At 35.5% G+C, this 20,003-nt stretch overlaps 1 protein-coding gene across 1 annotated transcript in view; it reads right to left on the minus strand.

Annotated features, from left to right (window-relative positions):
- Positions 1-16,804: 16,804 nt before the first annotated feature.
- The window catches only part of LOC134529760 (SCAN domain-containing protein 3-like), a 48,329-nt gene continuing 45,130 nt past the window's right edge, over positions 16,805-20,003 (minus strand). Inside the window, exon 4 of the mRNA XM_063364169.1 lies at positions 16,805-18,126. Within this exon, the coding sequence (XP_063220239.1) occupies positions 18,038-18,126 (89 nt within the window). The 3' untranslated portion in view covers positions 16,805-18,037. The remainder of the gene's footprint in view (positions 18,127-20,003) is intronic.

The following is a 20,003-nucleotide window of genomic DNA, read 5'->3' on the forward strand; positions in this document are numbered from 1 at the left end:
TGATCATGCTGGTTTTTTGACAGGATTTCAATCCAATGCACTGTTTACTCACTTCTTGTAGCAATCTTTTCCAAGTGTGTTCATAATATTCCGTGGCCCGAACGATGCAGAGCGAGGACAAACATTCCTGAGGCAGACCATCTTTAAATATTAAATTAGTTTAAACCAATTAATTATATAATGTTATTGTTTGCAGCCAGTATGCTAATTTAATTAAGGCTTTATGTGTGCTCATTCCTTTTCCCGGTGGCACGCTTTATTTAAATATATGTAACGGCCGTTGTCTGGATGTGAGTTGTGGGCCCGCCTCAAGGGCGTGCTGGGAGGAGGAGTCTGTTGCCGCGGTTGCCCAAGGTTGCTATCACTAATCCACGTCCATATGCCTACTTAACTCATATAAATCGCTTTCTGTTAACTCCAGAGCTTACCTCGGGCAGTAGACTGTTTTACTTAAGTTTTATTTAATTTGCTAGATGGATTCTGGTCATGTTATACGAACTCTAACGCAGTCCAGTACGCGTGTCTGGACCACCCTTATACCGAATCATGCCAACGGCTCTTATTAACAGTGATGACATGTAGAATGTACAGACGAGCAACATCAATAAAAGTATTGAATAAACATATTGGATTCTTTTGTGCGGTGACCACACATTTTTCATAATTTCATAATTTTGCATTTCACATCACAAAATTTTGAAATATTTCAGTCACTAACTTCCAAAGTATAGAATCTTCAGTCATATATGACTTATATACAAGCAATATATTGTTTAGAACTATAATTTGCTAATAAATTAAGAGTTTGCAAAATTACTACTGCTTTTAGTCATTTGAAAGTGCTTTTATGTGCACACTAATTAATTCTACCTCTTTTTAGGTTAACTGAGTAGTTTAATTTTTTTTGTCTCAACGCCCTCATCTTTTTAGCATGGCGTTTCTTCTCTATTGCTGCATTTAATTGCAATTGGTAAATTTTTATTTTTCATCCATGCTACCCAAATAAAAAGCATGGGCATTTTGCGCTGCTTTCAGCAAGGGATTTGTGATTTTAACTGCTTGAACTCCTCCTATATTTATCATTGTGTCATACACTTGTCTTATGGTACCAGCTGTTAAGTCTAGTTTCTTCCACATTCAACATAATTTGTTGGTTTTATTCTGCAATCTTTCATGTGACAAATCAAAGTATATAATAGTTTTTGGTTACGGCTTCTGTTTATCATTACTGCCGCGCCGGTTAAAATCTTCAGACTTAAAAAAAAATACTTGCGAGAAGAAAGGAAAAAAAATAAATTGGGTAGCGACTTCCTCTCCCTTCTGCTAGTCACCGGCAACCTAAAGTCACAATGCTGACATCAGTTGCTGGCAAGGGAGGTTCCAAGGTCAGGGGCATGGGGAACTACTGTTCACAGCATCTGTTGCTAGGACAAGATGCACTTAAGGAAGTTTCACCTAATGACATCTGAGTTTAAACCAGCTGTTCCAAAAAAAATTTAAAATTTAAATCAGGTTCTTTTGATGGACCAAGCGTAGTATTAAACACATCTACCAACAGCACTTTAAGCATAAATAATCGGAAAAGATATAAACAATTAGGTATTGCAAAGCAATATGATAAAAAAATCTCCCAGTTTGCATTTAAAATTAAACAGTTATATAAGCAACAATGGGCGCATGCCCACACAACAAGTGCACAGTGGCACAACATTTGTAATTCGCTTGTGTATTTTTATATGACGACTATTAATATGGGAAAATTCTATGTGACTTGTGCTGTTGGAAGAAACCTATCTTGTCTAGCTTGCAGGCACCATGCTTATATACCTGTTTAATTTTAAATGCAAACTGGGAGATTTTTTCTTACTTCTGATTATAATATAATTTGTTTAACTGAAACCTGGTTCCACGATACGAGTATAAATTCACATTATCTCTCAGACAAATATCTTATATTTAGAAAGGATAGAGATTCTCTACTGACATTGAAAAAACGTGGCAGTGGTGTTCTAATAGCGGTAAATAAACTTAAATTTGCTTCAGTTGAGCTAATTAATACACTTGATTATCCTGGTGTGGAAGCCGTATGGATTAAAATTAAAAGTAATTCATCTAAACTATGTCGTCCTGCCGATGTTGATGCGTGGTTGGGTGGTGTCTGAGGGCGCCAACTAACCTTTAACAGGGGTGGTTGCTGTGGGCTAGTTCACAGCACGAGACTCCGTCTCTCGGTGGTCGTGACGTCGCCACGTGGCAGGCAGGAGTGGTTGGACCACACACACGACTAACTTGTCACGTTCTCGGTACGCACACGAACACCGATCGCCGAACTCCGCGAGTCGCACACGACTGCTCGCGCCGAGGGGTGAAGGCCAACTGGCGCGTACTGGCAGGTCCCGTTAGGGCTCGAGTCGATCTCGCTCTCCATGACAATCGACCTACACCCGTTCGAGACACTACCACCGACCACACACGCCGACCGGTGAGGCACCGAGGTGGCATAACAACCTGTGCGAGCCACGGGAGCACCTGGGACGACGTCACTAGTTATTATTGGTACTATCTACTTACCGCCTAACACATCGTTAACTACGTATTTATCGTATTTTGAATTTCTTGAAGACAAACTTTTGTCCCTTCAAGATGAAATACTGATCCTTGGTGACTTCAGCGTTCCTGGTATCGACTGGTCCAATTATGACTTACAAGTGAACACTAATCGTAAGGCACAGAGTCTTCTCAATTTCACTTCTAGCCTCTGCCTTATCCAATACAACAACACTCAGCCTCTCCCTAATCTTTTAGATTTAATTTTTTCTAACTCATCAATCTGTGAAGTGTCTCAAGCAACTGATCCACTCGTAAAAGAAGACTTCTATCATCCAGCATTATTTATAAAATTAATTTTAGACTCTTTACCATATAAGTCTAATTCTTCGACTAATTTCAAAAATTATAAAAATGGGGATTATCTTGGTCTCTTTAGTTCCATAAAAAATTTTGATTGGTCTTTATTCTGTAAATCTACAGATGTTAATTTTTTAGTGGATCAACTCTAACTGCATATGTAACAGTATGAATGAATTTATTCCTGTTATTTCTAATAAATCTACTAAATACCCTTGCTGGTTCTCTAGTGAATTAATATTTAATCTAAAAGCTAAAAAAACACTTCCATAAATTACAGAAAAGAAACATGATCTACTATTCCCAATTTTCATTCTACAGGAAGCAAGTTAAATATCTAATCAAACGTGACAAAATCAATTGGACTCGACATATTAATAACAAAGTAAGGTCTTACCCTAAAAAGTTCTGGCGCTATGTAAAAATAATGAGAAATGGTTACCGTGAAGAGTATTCTCTCAAGGATAATGATGATGTGTCTTCTGACCCTGTTTTGCTATCTAATACCTTTGCTGAATTTTTTCTAATGTATATTCATCTACTAATCACAATCATAATGTTAATGTATCAACGTCAAACCATGATACCATTTTGGTCCCCGTTATTTCTGAAAGTCTTGTGCTTTGGGGTATTAAATCCCTAAAATCTTCTATGTCATGTGGTCCTGATGGAATACCTAACTTTGTTCTTAAAGGCTGTTCATACATATTAACACCACTTCTTAAACATTTATTTAACGTAAGTTTGAAAAGTCAAACGTTTCCCACCAAATGGAAAATAGCAAGGGTAGTTCCCATTCTCAAAAGCAGTTCTAAATTAAAGGTATCTAACTACCGTCCTATTTCTATCCTTAATGGTTTGTCTAAAATATTTGAAAAAATTATCTTTAAATTCTTAAATTTCCCAATTAAAAACCGACTGTCTCCTTCACAACATGGTTTTAGAACTGGTATGACCACAGCAACCAACCTTGTGTCCTTTCTAAATCCTGTTTATTATGAGGTAACGAATAGGGGTCAGGTAGATGCCTGCTACTTTGACCTTGCGAAAGCATTCGACACTGTTAACCATGATATTTTACTCAGTAAACTTGCTAAATTTGGTTTATGTGGCAATTTTGTAGCCTGGTTTTCCGACTACCTTCATAATAGATGCTTTTTTGTTTCCATCAACAACAGTTATTCTTCATATTTTAAAGTTCCATCTGGGGTCCCGCAGGGTGGCACTCTCTCTCCATTACTTTTCAATATTTTCATTGATGATATTACATTTGTACCTAAACATTCAAGTGGTGTATTGTTTGCTGATGATTTTAAAATTTCCAGAAGTATTAACTCTATTAATGACTGCTTGTTACTTGAAATTGATATACATGAAATTAATAAATGGTGCTTATTAAATTGCTTATTAAAATGGTTTTATACTAATCTTTACTAATATGCATAAGTGTATTGTTACTTGAAATTGATATACATGAAATTAATAAATGGTGCTTATTAAATTGCTTATTAAAATGGTTTTATGCTAATCTTTACTAATATGCATAAGTGTATTGTCTAGGTTTGAACCATAATTTATGCACGTTTTTGAAGAAAGGGGCTTTGATAAGAGCTGCGTTGTCTTACATATCAAGCAAGCATCATTTCGAAATCTATATTAGTTAATAAGTTATAAGAAAAATGAAAATAGCATTGAATCTTATGAGGTTAACGCGGGTTGCGTAGTGCCCCTGAAACACTGGAGTGGCCTCTTAAGAAAAATGTATCTCTGGTATAGTATATTAACCAACAGTAAAATTTTAGTTCGTGATGATATTATTGTTTGTCAACTGATACTTTGTATTTCACCATTTCCATTATTAATTATTTTAAATCGGTATATATATCCTTTTAAATTGCGTATAACATTATGTTAAAAATTTTTATTCCCACGGATGCCAAACTGTTGTCGAGCTCAACCCAACAGACGACAATATTTCAGAGTTACCAGACTTCATGAACGAAGATGATAACCTTCCGGAGCTAATAGTAGAAACTGAAAAACAACCAGCTTCATGGCACAATCTCTGCAGCAACAGAATTTTTAAGCCAGCTTACGTCCTGCCAAGAATTCTGAGTCTGCAAAGTCGCCACACAAAACAGTGCACTGCTGGTACAATTAAGTTTCAAAAAGAAAATCGTAAAGGCCTATAATGTCAGTGGATTTTGGAATGTGACATGTGTAGTCAACAGTTTCCAGTTACCAATGAAGAATCTCCTAATGACGTGCTGAATAGCGCAGGAGCTTGGACAGCTGTAATATCTGGTATTGGTTTTTCACAATTTGAAAATATACTCAGTGTTCTAGATGTACCAGCTATGTCCAAGAATACTTTCTTTAGAAATGAAGAAAAGATTGAAAAGGTGAGAGGGGAAGTATTAATTATTGCTGTTCATTGTAATTTTAGCTGTCAGCATGTTAATTTCAGAATATAATATGTAACATTAGGCCACAATAGAAGCAATTTTTACATACGTGTAGTTACTCATTTTAATAAAATGTACCACATTTTACAGTTAATAACTAAAAATTAAAGTGTAATAAACTACCATACTGCATATTCCACAGGTGTGGGAGGAACACTTAGAAAAGTTGTTTTACGAAGCTGGAGCAGAAGAATGACAATTAGCCGTGGAAAGAGGCTATACTGATGGAGATGGTACTCCATTTGTAACAGTAATAGTTGATGGAGGATGGAGTAAGAGAAGCTACGGACATAATTACAATGCTTCTTCCGGAGTGGTAAGTTCATAAATTAAGGAAGGATTTTTAAATACGTATATTTATACGCTGAATAGGTGCTCAGTTCGAGTTTTGCCGGGGGTTATTAAAAGGATGAATATTATTTTGAAAATTTAAGCATACAGTCCAAAATTACTGTAATGAAAATTACCTGCCTATCGTGACCTCAGAACTAAACTCTATGATTTATATCAAGGTTAATACAGCAGGACTCAATAAATCACAGGAATAACAGGACATAAAAAAAATTAAAATTAAGAAATAATACTTGGGTTATGAAAATTGTGATGTCTAAATAAAGATTACTTTGAACTTAAACGGTTATAATTTGAAGATCCCGCCATGACTTTGCTTGGTTTCCGGTTCTGGACTGTGCCTTTCCCCTCTCTCTAGGTGATTCCATCCCCTCCGCGCATGTCAGTTGTAAATATGGTTCAAGCTTGTTAAAATTTTCTTCTTCTCCGAGCTCTTGAGTAGACATGTTATAATATTTAAGGATAGGTGACGATCGCTGAACTGGTGTGTGTGTGGGGGGCAGTGTGAGTAGCGGTCAGGAGAAGGCTGGTTTGACAGTAAATCCCCTGAAGGTTAAATTTGCTGTTCCGGAAATCTCATTTCTAGGCCACAAAATTTCTTCTCATGGCATTTCTATTGATCCTGAATGAACTAAAGCAATCGGAGAATTTCCTCCACCGCGTGATGTGAAGGGCATATAGCCCGTTTTATTGGAATGATTCAATTCTTTGGTAAATTTATTCCCAATTTGGCTGAGAAAGCAGTTCCTCTAAATTATCTACGCAAAAAGAATGTAAAATTTGAGTGAGGAGATGAGCAACAGAAAGCTTTTGACTTTTCAAAACCGTTCATTTTGCAGACTGATGCATCTGGTTCTGCCATAGAAGCAGTTTTAATTCAAGAATTTGATGATGTACGACACCCTATTGCTTTTGCATCCAGAACACTTACGCAACAAGAAAATAAATCTAGTATTTATGTACTCGAATGTTTGGCAGTTGTGTTCGGAATTGATAAATTCAGACCCTATTTGGAACATGCAGAATTCTTATTGGAAACAGATAATCAGGCTTTATCCTGGCTTTTGGCTCATCCCCGGCAGTTAGGAAAAATTGGTCGTTGGGTGATGAGGATTTCATCTCTAAAATTTAAAGTTCAGCACATTCGAGGTACGCAAAATGTTGTCGCAGACTCTCTATCTCGTATGTTCAATAATTCCCAACTGGAAAAGTCTTCTGTCGACACGACTTGCAATGTTCTTTTAACTGACTTTCCATTGGCATTTAATACAATACAGTCCCATCAGGTAACTGATAATGAATTGCTACAAATTATTCAAAACCTAAAAGCAGGCATTCCTCAAAAACCTTACTTATTGTCTAAAGGCATCTTGTATTCAAGGGTAAAAATAAATCAAAAAAGAATTGTGTTGCCTAAAGTTTTGAAGCCTCATGTTTGTGATTATTTTCATTCTTCACCTATTGGCGCACATTTAGGTATTTACAAAGCATTGAAGCCATCAGAAAACATTTTGTCTGGAAAGGCATGCATGCCAAAATTTCTGAAAGGGTAAAACTGTGTCACCTGTGTGCCCTCAGCAAACCCGCACAGCATTCACAACTTGGTTTCTTGTCATCAGAAGTAGCTGAAAAACCTATGCAAAAGTTGTTCATTGATTTTGTTGGTCCGCTGCCAAGAAGAAAAAATGGAAATAACATGTTGCTAGTTTGCATTGATGCATTTTATAAATTTGTGTGGCTCATTCCTTACGAAAAGCTGATGCACGTTCAACAGTCCAGGCTTTTCAACATAAGATTTTTCAAAATTTTGGTGTTCCATCATCCATCGTTTCTGATAATGGATCTCAGTTTGTTTCTGAATTGTTCAAAAATATGTGTTTCACACATGGGATACACCACATAACCTTGTCTCCGTACTATCCTCCACCTTCGCATGCGGAAATGTTCAATCGTAACCTCCGTTCAGCGTTAATCGCTTTTCATGCGCAAGATCAGGTTAGTTGGGATAGGAATCTAATTTGGCTCCAAATGGCTTTTAATTATGCAAGACATGAATCTCACAAGTCCACACCTTACAATTTGATGTTTACCTTCACTCCAAACAACACATTGTCAAATCTTTGGTGTTTAAATGATCTTCTGCCTGATGACCCTAAAAATGTAAAAGATGTTTGGGCAGCTGCCCTTGAAAATCTAAAAAAATCTCATGAAAGAAGTAGAATAAGGTACATACAATAAGAATCGTATTGACAATCCTTTTCAACGGGGTGATCTCGTCTTGTGCAAAGCACACCCTGTCAGCAAAGCTGTCGACAAAAGAATGGCTAAATTGTCGTTTCGCTGGTCAGGGCCTTATCAAATACGTTTTCTTACCCCTGTCATGGCTAGCTTGGCTAACCCTGACACCGGAGCTCATATTTCACATCTTAAAAAATATCATCCCCCACCTTCAGTTTGATTTCTACCATTGGTCTAGGAGTTGTTCTCTTTAGGCCATATGTCTGCTGTTGGCTTTCGAGTTCCTTCGGTCTTTGGCTTAGTTGATCGTGGTCTGATCACCTACTTATCCTAGTCTTGGAGTCCATGGAAACTCTTAACTTGATTTATAATTTTCATGGGCCTATGAATCATAAAATGCTATGTTATATTACATTATCCTACTCTATGATGTGGTATGTTTTGTCATCACATCTTACACAATATATATATATATATATATATTTTAAAAAAACCATGGTGGTATTATTAAGTTTTATCTTTTTTTTATATATATATTTTGGGAAATGGTTGATATCCTTGATTATTTGAGTTTAATTATGTTTGGGTAATTATTGTATCTGAGTTTTTTTTTGGTTAAAATAATATTAGTGGGAATGGATGATTTTATTTCTCTATTTAACCATTGGTTGGTTTGATTTTGTGTGTTCTAGTGAACCTGTTTGTCCCTTGCACTCCAGCCTGGGTTTTTTGAGTGCAACACCATGTTCGGGGCGTGGGTTCTTCTTGTTTGCACCTATTCTTTGGCGTATGGCAACGTCACGGTAAATCCTCTCAATTCTGGTATTTTCTTTGGAAAGGGTGATTCCCTTCTCTTCTCTGACAATTTCTATACGATTGTGCTCGATTTTGATTTACTATGCTTGGATGGGGAATGTTAACTTTTGGAAGATGCTCTAAATGATGTAATGACAGGACTAAAGGAGAATGTTTCATGGAATCAGAATTTTGGATTTGCAGTTCAACAACTACATGAAAACTTCATAGCTTACAAAGCAGAAACTCTAACCTTAACTTCCCTTCTTCCCAACGAACACTCGCGAAGGATGGAACGTGGGTTTATCGATTTTGGCGGAATAATTTTGAAAACTGTTTTTGGAACCCTAGATAATGAAGATCTTGTTAGTCTTGAACAACGATTAAAAGATGTCTCAAAAGGTCAAGATGAGATTTCGACCTGTGTTTTGAATCACATGTTCATCGTAAGAAATCTGGAAGAAAAAGTGCTCAACAATACAGTTTTGATAAAAAAATTTAGCTAAACGCTATTTGGATAGTCATAATGCCTTCTTTAAGTTATTCAATGACTCTATACATGAAATTTGGGACAAAATTATGCTAGTGAGTTGGCGAGTTGATTTGAATACTCTCTTTTTTAGGATCAGTGAAGCTCTTTCTAGTGCATGTTTGGAACTCTCGGACTTGAGACAAGCCATAGAAAGCAGTGTCCATGGAAAATTAAGTTTGACCTTGGTGCAACCTAATTTTTTTATTACTTTGTTAAACAATGTTCAACACTCAATTTCTTTACCTTTACATATGCTAGCCCCCGTTTCTTATGAAAATCTTTATATGTATTATGGACTCAGTACCGTTCAGGCAGTAATTTTTAATCATTCTCTAAATGTTATTGTCAATGTACCTTTGGCCAGTAAGGATAGTAACTTTGAAGTTTACCATGTTTTTGCATTTCCCTTCTTTTTCCCCAAATTAAACCATTATCTGTTACTAAGAGTACATGATACTGTGTTAGTTAGTCCTGACAGAAAACATTTTGCCCCTGTTACATTTAACCAATTATCAAGTTTTAGGAAACATGGCATTATCTTGTGTACTACAGTCTTTCCATTTTTCGATTCCCATGTCACTAACTGTGAATTCAACCTCTTCCTTGGAAAAACATATTTCGAATTTTGCGACAAGTCTGTCACTTCTTTACATCTTCCTTTCTTCCAAAAAACCAATTCACTGTGGATTTTTACCAGTGAATTTTCCGTTGATATCACGCTTTTATGCAGATCGACCACTGAAACTTTTGCACCACACACCATTTCAATGATTGGCAGTGGATATATAAGTAATGCCACTCATTGTGATATCGTAAGCCTTTACTTTAAAACTTTTGGTTCCGTTAGTTCTGTCCTAAGGTCAAATCTATCTTTACCTACCATACATCTCCCTAAGGTTAATTTAAATTTCAGTCACCCCATGTTTTCTAAAATTGTTAATTTAACCCTCAACTCTTCTATCGTTGATGATATTGATAAGTTGCTAGTATCACAACCTAGTGGTGCCCCCTTCCATGATGTTATAAACCTTTTGCGTCCACACCAACCTGTTCAATCAACATCTCCGACCACTCGTTGCCATATCCTTATCGTCCTTCGTTTTCTTGTGCATCCTTGCTTTTGGTCTTGTCCTCTTATGGAAGTTGCGGTCCTTGAGAACCCCTTCTCCTCCTGTACCTGCAGGTACTATCCTAATACCTTTAGCTTCTTCTTCCACTGTGGATTAATTTTTTTGTATGGTCATATGTTTTTTTGGGTGTTAAATGTTATGTTGGGATATTTAGTTTTAGTTTTGGGTACTATTGCCACCACCCTGCTGTGGTGTCCTTTGAGGCGGGGAGTGTGTGCCATTGTGCACTTGTGTGGGCATGCGCCCATTGTTGCTTATATATTTGTTTAATTTTAATTGCAAACTGGGAGGCTACATTTTTTTTTATTATATTTCTTTGCAATACCTGATTGTTTTTATCTTTTCCGATTATTTAAAGTAACGAAATTATTATTACATTTAACTATCAATATGTAAGGAATTATTTTGTATAAAAATCATTTTTTTTATTATATATTTATGTCTTTGTTAATCTTTGTGAATTTGAAAGAAAAACATATGGACTGAAAAGACTTTAAACATTATAAATCAATTTTTCCTGTTTGTTATAAATATTGTGGTTAAGATTTAATATTGAGCTATCGCACTTAAGTGCAGGAAAGTGTAACCAATGTTAAAATTCACATCTCCACGAATGGTCATATCTATGGTCATCTTTCTCTTGGGAAAGGCTAGGTAGTACCGTCCTACTTTTTATAGGCCATGATGTAACTTACTAAATTTTGTGCTCCGCAAGTATCCTTCGACATCAATGTCGAAAGTTGTGTTTTTATTACCGCTTTAGGTGAGTTTTACTGCATTTTCCCCGGGAATCATGTTTTATAATTATTTATGAGATAGTTTTAATTTTTTTTTGTAATAAACTTGTTTAGCGGTCCGGGTGTTGGCGATCTCTCGCTGCCCCATGCCTGAGGCGTGATCCATAAGCTTGGCCCATAACATCTGGGCACCCCAGGACTTGTCCCGTGGTTCTACGGCGATGGGAGTCGCCAGCGAAATTCTCAGGAAAGTTTTCAACAACTAAACCTTCTAAGCATGCAGCATGGGTAGTTAAGCTGTTTCGGCCACCCATATCTCCATACAATTTCGTTGAACTACCCAATTTGGAAGCACAATAACTTTCGTTAATTTTCTCTGCAGTTTCCTTGTGACCGATCTAGCATTGTCTGCGTATAGTACTTTTCGAAAACACAGCAGAAGATAATGAACAACCAGCTTCATTTATTACTGAAGCTACAACTGTTGTAGCCTTGCGAACACCGATGTCAGTTCTGTCCAACACGGCTGCCACCCTAAGAGCAAGGAGGAGCGAGCACATCATGTGTTGCTGTTGCAGCAGTCAGTCAACATCTTTTTGAGAACTTGGATTGTCTTCAGTTGGCGATGCTGCAATCAAAGTCAGCTGCATACTTTACATGCATGTTCTTTATTGTCTTTATGCATGCTTACTCCAACATTGTGCTGTTTGCTTCTCATGGGCAATAAGCTTCATGTCCACTGAACAAACAATTCCAAGTCTGTGATTCTCTTTTGATTCAGTTGCAGTTTGTTTGACTGTACAAGTACATAAGAGAATAGGATAATCTCAAAAAATTATTTTCACTTTCAAATTTAAATTTATTGCAAAAATAAATTTTATGTTAAAAAATTTACTAAAGCTATATTTGTATTTAATAACCTAACTAGTATTGTAGACCATTAATATTAGTTCTGACATGGAAATAACTTTGTTGAGGGACCCTTACATATTATGCAAATGAGCAGATTTTTCAAAAAATAATGTTTAGCAAAAGGAAACATTTTGGGGGGCGAGAGTAAACATTTTAAAACTTTCATATTTTTTGGACACCCTACCGTGTACATTTACTTTCGTGCCTTTGTGCTCGGCGCTTGCTGTTGCGAATGTTCTTCACATATCATTTCATGTTTCAAATGAGTGGATAGATAGATATGATTGGTTTTTCTCATTTCCCTGGTAAGAAATTTTACAGTCTAAACAAAATTTTCAAAGCACTTCTTTGGAAAATTTCTTAAGATGATTTGCACATTATTTTTTGTCACAATTTTAAAACTCTCCATACATGATATAAAATAGAGCATTACATATATCAGGTAATTTAACATGATAATGACCAGTACAAAAATATGTACCATATCTGATCACGAAAACCATCGCAAAGCATGATGTAAGTATATAAACAGTGTGTTAGGAAATGTAAAAAAAAAAATTTATTCAAGATAAGATGATACAAGTATCTTAAATACAATCTACTAAACAATGCTCTTATACATTAAATTTGCACTCTTGAAAGGGAAATACCTGAAACTTTTTTTTTTCATACTAAGGAACTTTATAGAATCAGACTTAGTTAAACCTCTGAACATTGTATTACTAGGCAAAATTATTTTATTCTTAAGAACAGTAGAATAAGTATTAAAAAAATAAAAATAAAATTTTCACTTACTAAAACTGTGGATATGCAATCATCTATGACTTCACCAAGCACTTGTTTCAAAAAGGTTTAATACAGCGTCCTCCTTTTTATGTACTTTATATATTCTATAAATTCATAATACACACACACACATAATATAATATTAAAGCCCTGTTTACTTTGATTTGCCCACACCACAATAGTTTTGTAGTTCTAGTGGGGAGTTGCAAACACTATTTTGTTCCTGGATTAACAAAGACTGATACTAATGTTATATTATGCTGACCAACACCATGCTAAAGATGGATAATAACAATTTTTTTGTTAGTCGGCTACCAAAGAAATTTGTATTATCAGCCCCACCAAACCTTGGACAACACTGGCTTTTTGAGTTTTGTATGTGATCCAACTGAACAATAAAAATCCAAATGAGGTATATTTCAGATAATAGCTTAATAAGTGATGAGTTGATAAAACTTCCCAGAAGATCCAAACGTTTTGGGAGCTTGTGAATAAGAGAATAATTTTATTGATGTTTTTTTAATATCTTTAACCTAATAAGGATACATAAAGACAATAAATTAAAAGAAAACTTTTTCTTATTTCTACAGCAAAATATTTTTTGTAAGTTGGCTGCAGCAATGTCTTTGATAACAGTTTTTAATTCATCAACAATGACTTGTCAGTACTAGCTAACTTAACTGACTGTACTTAATGGTACCTAATGCTAAATTTTGATAACTTAAATAGCAAGCCACACAAAAAAAATGAACCAACTTACTTTACATGCTACAAAACAAAAATTACAAAATTTTCAGTTGACCTTAAAGAACAGTTCTGAAAAGCCAAAAATTATGTACTTATTTAGTAGTTTTGATACAAACAAGCTGCCATAATATTATTATTATTATTTATCAATAACATAGATGGTGAAACAAGTCTGAGAGAAATCAAAAAGATGATACTGATCAGAAAACATGTTACCATGTTTTATCACATAATCGTCGCACATTTTACACTAAAATAAAGTTCGAAAAGTATGCGAAAAGAAAATTTTTGTTACATAAAATATTTTATATAACAACACCTATTCATGGAACGTACATTTATTTAAAAAGTGAAGTATAAAAGAGCATGACATACAATTTAAATTACTAAGTCATGCAACAAAAAAACCTTTCTTTAACTTTAAATAGAAAAACAAAATCTGTGATCCGAATGTGAGCCTGAACGAACGTGTAACTATCATCGTAGTACACACCACGAAAGGGTGCGGGCCATCAAATGTAGTTAAGTCGGCACTCGACAGCGCACGTTGCATGCACTCGGCGATATATCGATATTTGACTACGTGTGCGCGCTATATACGGGAAGCAACATAACCAAACATGAATGATGCCAACTAGCGCTGGTTACATTTGTGTAAGCGGTACACCACGGCAACGCAAACGAAACAATAAAGATTATAACGTTTTAAAAGTCTTTAAAAGAAAATTTACACATCAGACAACTTCGTATTTCCGTTAATTAAATAAGTGGTAATGTCCGAATAAATATTAAATTTATATTTTAAAATACATAATTTTATACGAAAACAATACCCACACAAAACGCTCGGAAACTAATAGCGGGACCAAACACATCGTGAAAAGTTTACGCAAGAGGATTTTTTATCCAAAATTTGACGCCCTAAAATATAGGTGCGACGTTTATGCAAGTGTGACAATTATGTGATAAAAGAGGGTGTATCCAACATGTTTGCTAGGAAAAAAATGCTTAATAGGAAAATTTTTAGTTGGTATTTAATTTATATGTACTAGCCCATAACTCACGACCTTTCACAAAATTTTTAATTATTCCAGCTTCCTTTAAAATATTTTGTCACAATGTTCTGTTGAACTATACTCATTATAATAATTTTATAGCTAAACCATTCCTTAAAATAGAAACAAACTCCAAGTAATAACTTTATATATAGTTCCAAAGCAGGCTACCACATCACTTTAAATAGTTTATCATCAGCACAGTACCTAAAAGAATTTTTTTATAGTACTTAAAACAATTTTTTTATATTGCCAAAATATTTTGGAAGGTTTTCTTTCTCATTTAAAATAACCATGGAATAAATTCACGAGCCAAACATCCTACAGACATGCAGACTGCTTATAGGACAAAGCATTATTTAAATCCAGTTGAGCCAAACTGGTAGTTTTATGTATTCTATAATTAGACACAAAAGTGGGCCAAATAATGAATAAAAAAATTTAAAATAAATTAACAAATAAAATATGATTTGTAGACAAATTTCCAAGAAAATATTATGTTTCAAATAGTTGACTAGGCATAGCCTTATCCATCAAAAATATTTCAAAATTTTATGTAATTTGTAAATGCTAAAAATGATGTCTTCCACCACAAAATAAAAGTTTACGAATTAAATTCCCTAGTTACTTGGATAACATTTAAAGAGTATCAATCAGTTAACTTTAAAACTGTGTTAGTTATACGGAAATGTATTATGTACTGATGGCATTTATTTTTCTTTACAATGACATGAATAAGGTTTACATTAAATTATAAGTTAGAAATTCACACCCTGAAACAAAGTATACATCTGACACTCTTATGCATAGTTTTAGTCAAAATTGCTCTACATCAATGACAAAATATTTTCAGAGTATAGTTATAACATAAGCCCTTCAAATCAAAGTAACCTGAGTTAAATACTCCTACAATTAACAATTATGCATACTTTCTATGACACAGTAAGTTAACAGTGAACATCATACATGTAATTACCAAATTTAATTTTTTTTATATAAAATTGTATAACAATGAGACAAATCATTCAGTCATGCCTTCGTAATTACAAAAATACTTTAGTTCTCACAGCCCATAAAACACTTCTTGTAAAATACTGGAGCTAACACATTTGAGGTACAGTAGAACCCCGATTTAACGAAGTGCTATGGTTACCGAAAATGTTTACTCTAAATCGATGTTTCGTTAAATCCGATTTACCGATTTTCAATGACCCCCGCACTCATAATCGCGTCCCTACGTTTCCATATCGTAGACAGGGTCGACGGCGATATCTTGTGCTGCCGTGCTATCTCAGACTGTGTCAACTTTCCATCTTAAACGTGTTTGATCTCGCTCGTACGGCCCCCGGTTCGTACGAACACCTCAGTCGTACGTACAGATTTTCAGAAACCGTGAAAAATTAGGCAAAAAAATATATGAAAAGTGTAAGAAATACGTTAAAGTTTATTAAAATACAGTCGCAACCTGCAGCGTTTATAACAAATACGAACTATATACACATTGTGTCACAGTAAAAAATTTTTTAAAAAAATGGCCGCAAATTGATGGAAATAGCGCGCCGTACGCGGAGAAAGGTAATTAATTGTACTCAGTCAGCTGTTGTTACGGCGTGGCGTAGCCACCAGCTGGCTCCCTCTGTTCGCTGAGCTGCGCATGCGCTGTATAACTCACTCAACTCTCCGCCCAGACTCGTGACCTTCCATCAGCAGCCAGCCAATAGACGCGAGCTTAGCGGAAAAAAAAAATAAAAGCTCCACCGCCCGTGTCCCAGTTTTGTCCAGTTCTAATACCAGTAACATAAACGAATCGTCAAAAAAACGTAACAAAGCCAATATCCAAAAACAGTAAATAAAGTCATGTACAGTAGAATCCCGCCGATGCACACGGCAGTGTCTAGCTGAGCTCGGTGTTTCCACTATCGCACGAAAAGCCGTCTCAGCTGTCATGTTATCTTACCCGCCACACGAAAAGCCGCTGTGGTAGCTTCTGCGAGAGCGTAAGAAACTCGTCCGGCCAGGCTGGCGGTAGCGGCGGCTTGACGTCATACGTGACGTGACGCTTACCTCCCATCCCCTGCTAATTCTTCAAGGCTCATCCCTCCCAGAGCCACAAACCATGTAAAAACACCCCCCCCCCCCCCCCTTTTATCAACTAACATTTCAACACATTCCCTCCCTTATTACAAACTTCTGCGTGAGAAACTGTCAGCATCCTCCTCCCCTCCCACACCGCGTGCGACAAAAGCCAGGCTGTATAGTCCATTCTCGGTAAAATAAATATTTTTACGGGCTTATACGACTGTCCTTCGCCGTTAATAAATACTTTATAAGTTTAAGTTATTATGATACAATTTGTTTATTAGTCACACAGCAGTTTCTGCTGAAAAATCACTAATACCTCAAATTTTATTGAATAGAAAAATTTAGCAGGGCCGTAAATATATTTATTTTAATGCATAGTTACTTTTCCATCTGCATTCCAACGGTTTTTTTCCCCCGCTGCGAAGGGAAGTGGGAAAGATAATTGCTTGAGCTGTCAAAATAAACATCGCTGACGGCAAGAGCGCATCCTGTCGGTCTGTCGCTGTGATTATCTACTCCAAAACATCAAAGTCCGAACAGCTCTTATAAAAAATGTATTCCAAATACTAAACACCCGCACAAAGCTCTTACTGAGAATAATAATGGCGTATTGGTGTGACGTGGTTACAAGTTGAAGAAACCTGGAGGATGGGAAAAGGAATATTTGGAAACGTGTGATTATTGGCTAGCACTGTTACTATGCGGGCGTGATTGGAAGATAACGTGGTGAGTCAAGCCAGGGACAAGGAAGGGGGAGGGGGATGCGGACAAAGAAACCCTTCATGACGTCATGTGTCGCGGACAGTATCTATCCAGGCGCGCGCAATGGCACGCACCTACGCAATTCAGTTACAGCGCCCGGAGTTTTTAAGCAATTTGAACAATTTTTTTTTTTTTTTGTGATTGGACAGATGATGCAAAGGCACATATTAATATATAGTACCTCCATTCTATTACTGACACCACAGAGTGTATTTTTTAATAAGTTTCCGTTACAATTTACTTTCATTTTTTGGAAATCTATATTATTATTTTAATAAACTGGTGTTTTTTGATGGTTCCTGAAAACCTTTACGTTAAATCGCTGTTTTCGTTAAATCCGTGTTCGCAAAATCGGGGTTCTACTGTATTTCAGTTTGTCATCAGTACAAGGCTTCATTAACAGTAAGTTCTTGCTAGTACTTGGAAAGTTGTACAATAGTGCCAAGCTTATTAAATCTAAATCTAAGACTAGCATATTAATATATTCATAATATGTTTAAAAAAATAAAACAAACTTGACATGAAACTCCACAATTATTTAAGTCATGCAGATACAAATTTCAGAAGCCACAAACTGGGTCAACATCCCCTTTGGTGCTTCTACACCAATAAAATGAACTCTGTCACCTGAAAAAAATAATAATTATAAAACAGATGAGCTGAAAAATGGGAATCCAAACTGAAAAATAAAATTTTTATTGACAATTTAAGATTCACATAGAGCACATTAAACTATGTCAAAAAAAATTGGTTGTCTGTAAAGTTGGTTTACGGACGATAGTTTAACGTGAAGTCATAACAAAACATTGATGAAATGATTGATCCCGAAGAAAATGAAACATCCAATTCAGCCTGAGACTGAGCCGTAATAGGTTTTTGCAACCAAACCATTTAGGCATTAAAAATATGTTATTCTTTGAGGAAGTAATTTTTTTTTTTAATTTTCTATCTTTTGTATGATAAAATCTACCTCTGCATACTTTTATGAATAAAATTGAATCATTTTTTTTTTAAATATCACTATTAGGTATGGATACAAAGGAGGAGTGAAATGAAATCTACAATTTAATTGATAAATTTACTTTTATTTGCTCTCATTAATTCAAATATGTTTATTACTTTTCTAGTCTCGCACGCGCCATATTTATTTTTAAAAGTACAAAAATGAAGGAATAGCGGCGGCGGGGATTCGATCCATCAACCTTTGGATTGGTAGTCAGCGATGCTAACCGCACGGCCACGAGGGCATATTGGAAATAATGGTTTCAGATGTTGTATATATATTTATAAAAATTTTGTTTTGTGTTGTGGAAGTTTTAAAAACGTATGTAGTCCGCCATGTTTATTTCTTATAGTGGTAGGCGAGAAATTTAAAATATATTGTCGGCTGCTAGTCAACCGCCATGTTTATACTAACTTCAAGATCGTCGAGAATGTTTTACGCTTTTTTGCAATTACACATTTGACGAAGTTTGTTCGTCGTGAAATTAAACGTAGAATTTAATAAAAATGCCCTTGCAGTTAATAAAAAAATATTAGTAAGTTTAAGAAAGAATTTCGGCTTTAATCTCAAACCCAGACGCTCGTGGTGCGCTGGGGCCGAGATTAAAATTTGTCGAGAATATTTTACGTTTTTATGTCTTCCAGTGCTCAAAATGATATGCAATTGTGGCCCCGAGTACAAAATTTTATTTATAATTCATTAATAATAACACCCCTCGCGATAAACAAAGGAAAATATGTATTAACGAGTACCTGGTTTCCGCGGAAGAAAAGAGCGTAATGGGACACATCGTAGTGGGACAATGTGCATAACGGGACACTTTTTCGTACGTGCAGCCAGCGTTCATCGATTTATTAGACATTGTCACGTCAAAAACTACAGTTGTCTCTCATTTATTGGACATAAATTGACCAGCAAAACATTGCATATGCGAAAATTAAGAAAAAGCCTATAAACATCAAACTATTATAATGTTACACATTCCAAACTTAATAATCATGTGTTATAACAAAAACACAACAAATTAACTGAAAATTAACACAATTGTCAGAAGTTAAATATAGTACATGATAAGTTCAGTCCTGTGATAATTGAAATATTTTTTTTTTGATTGTTGTCTGCTTTCCTGGTGAGTGCCATTTCTTGCTTCCAAGCATCTCCAGCTTTGCCACATCATTATGACATTTCCTGTAGATTCTTCTTCTTGCTCAATGTATCTAATTGCTGTTTCCAGAGCCTTAACACCATCATGAGTAATTTTATGATTCAATTACATTGCCATTGGAACCGACAAGAGCAACTTTTGAACTCTTGCTAAGATGCTTCCTCATATCTAGGGGTACATTGCACTTAAAGTAGAATGGTTTTTTCATTTGTATTTGTGCTTTCCACTTCCATACTTTCATTATTACCTAGCAGCTTCTTCCATGATTTGGCGTTCATTGGGAAACTAGGACCTTGCAACCCAATAAGAAACATATTACATGATGCATTTCAATTT

The sequence above is a fragment of the Bacillus rossius genome, chromosome 2 (assembly GCF_032445375.1).
Source record: "Bacillus rossius redtenbacheri isolate Brsri chromosome 2, Brsri_v3, whole genome shotgun sequence".
NCBI classification, from domain to species: Eukaryota; Metazoa; Arthropoda; class Insecta; order Phasmatodea; family Bacillidae; genus Bacillus; species Bacillus rossius.